The following is a 796-nucleotide window of genomic DNA, read 5'->3' as shown; positions in this document are numbered from 1 at the left end:
CCCTACCGAAGGGACAGGATTGGCGAGTGAAACGGCAAGTGTCAGCACCGAAGTGCATAGCGCTCCCTTGCCTACGTATACCCTTGCCCGAAGGTGGCCTGGGTATGCCAGATTGGCTCACCGCCGGTTCAGCCAAGGCTACAGCTATCAACTCGTGAGACTGATTGGATCTTAAATAGGTACCGAGGGCAGAGTCGACTTGGAGAGAAGGGTCAGTGTCCCGCAGGCGGGTGACCCCTTGTGGCGAGGCCAGCCTGTAACCCTTATCACACTCGACTGCTGCCTCGAACGATCGTGACCTCGCTAACCAGAGCAACCGGCTCAGATAAGCAACCGTGTCTTCCTCAGCTTCGAGAAGATCTCGACCACGACGACACCACCACCACCATAGTTTTTGTTGGCATCGACGACTTCGCTGGCAGTACCGGGACTTTTGGTGGTTGAGCTGGCAGACTTCGCATCGGCTACCTCCGTCATAGTGGTTGTTTCGGACTCTCCGTCGAGTCCCCCATATGCACACCTTCTCAATAGTTCGTCGGTCAGCTCCTTGTCCTCCAGGGCCGCCTCGAGCACACCCACAGTACTCATACCCATGTCGACACGAACAGTCGACGCTTTCTCAGCCAAGTCGGGGAAAACTTCGCGGAAGAGGTCGGGCGTGCTGGGCGTGGTAGACATATAAAAACAATCTGCGACCAGCTCACGTAAATCGTAGCATGACCCAATACTCGTCTAGCTGAATTCTGTGGCAGAGTTTCTGCCTAGCCTGGCACGCTAAGCTAAGGTCCTCAGCTCG

The 796-nt window shown here is 55.9% G+C and overlaps 1 protein-coding gene across 1 annotated transcript; it reads right to left on the bottom strand.

The window, feature by feature from the left end:
- Positions 1–321: 321 nt before the first annotated feature.
- On the bottom strand, positions 322–678 carry Pmar_PMAR003754 (hypothetical protein; the record flags this gene model as incomplete). The annotated part of the gene is made up of 1 exon (XM_002766104.1): positions 322–678. The coding sequence occupies one exon, from the start codon at positions 676–678 to the stop codon at positions 322–324; it is 357 nt and encodes a 118-aa protein (XP_002766150.1).
- Between the last annotated feature and the right edge of the window lie 118 nt (positions 679–796).

This window comes from Perkinsus marinus (genome assembly GCF_000006405.1).
Source record: "Perkinsus marinus ATCC 50983 genomic scaffold scf_1104296973598, whole genome shotgun sequence".
Lineage (NCBI taxonomy): Eukaryota > Perkinsozoa > Perkinsida > Perkinsidae > Perkinsus > Perkinsus marinus.
Note: the sequence above shows the minus strand (reverse complement) of the source record. Positions and strands in the feature narration are given on the sequence as shown.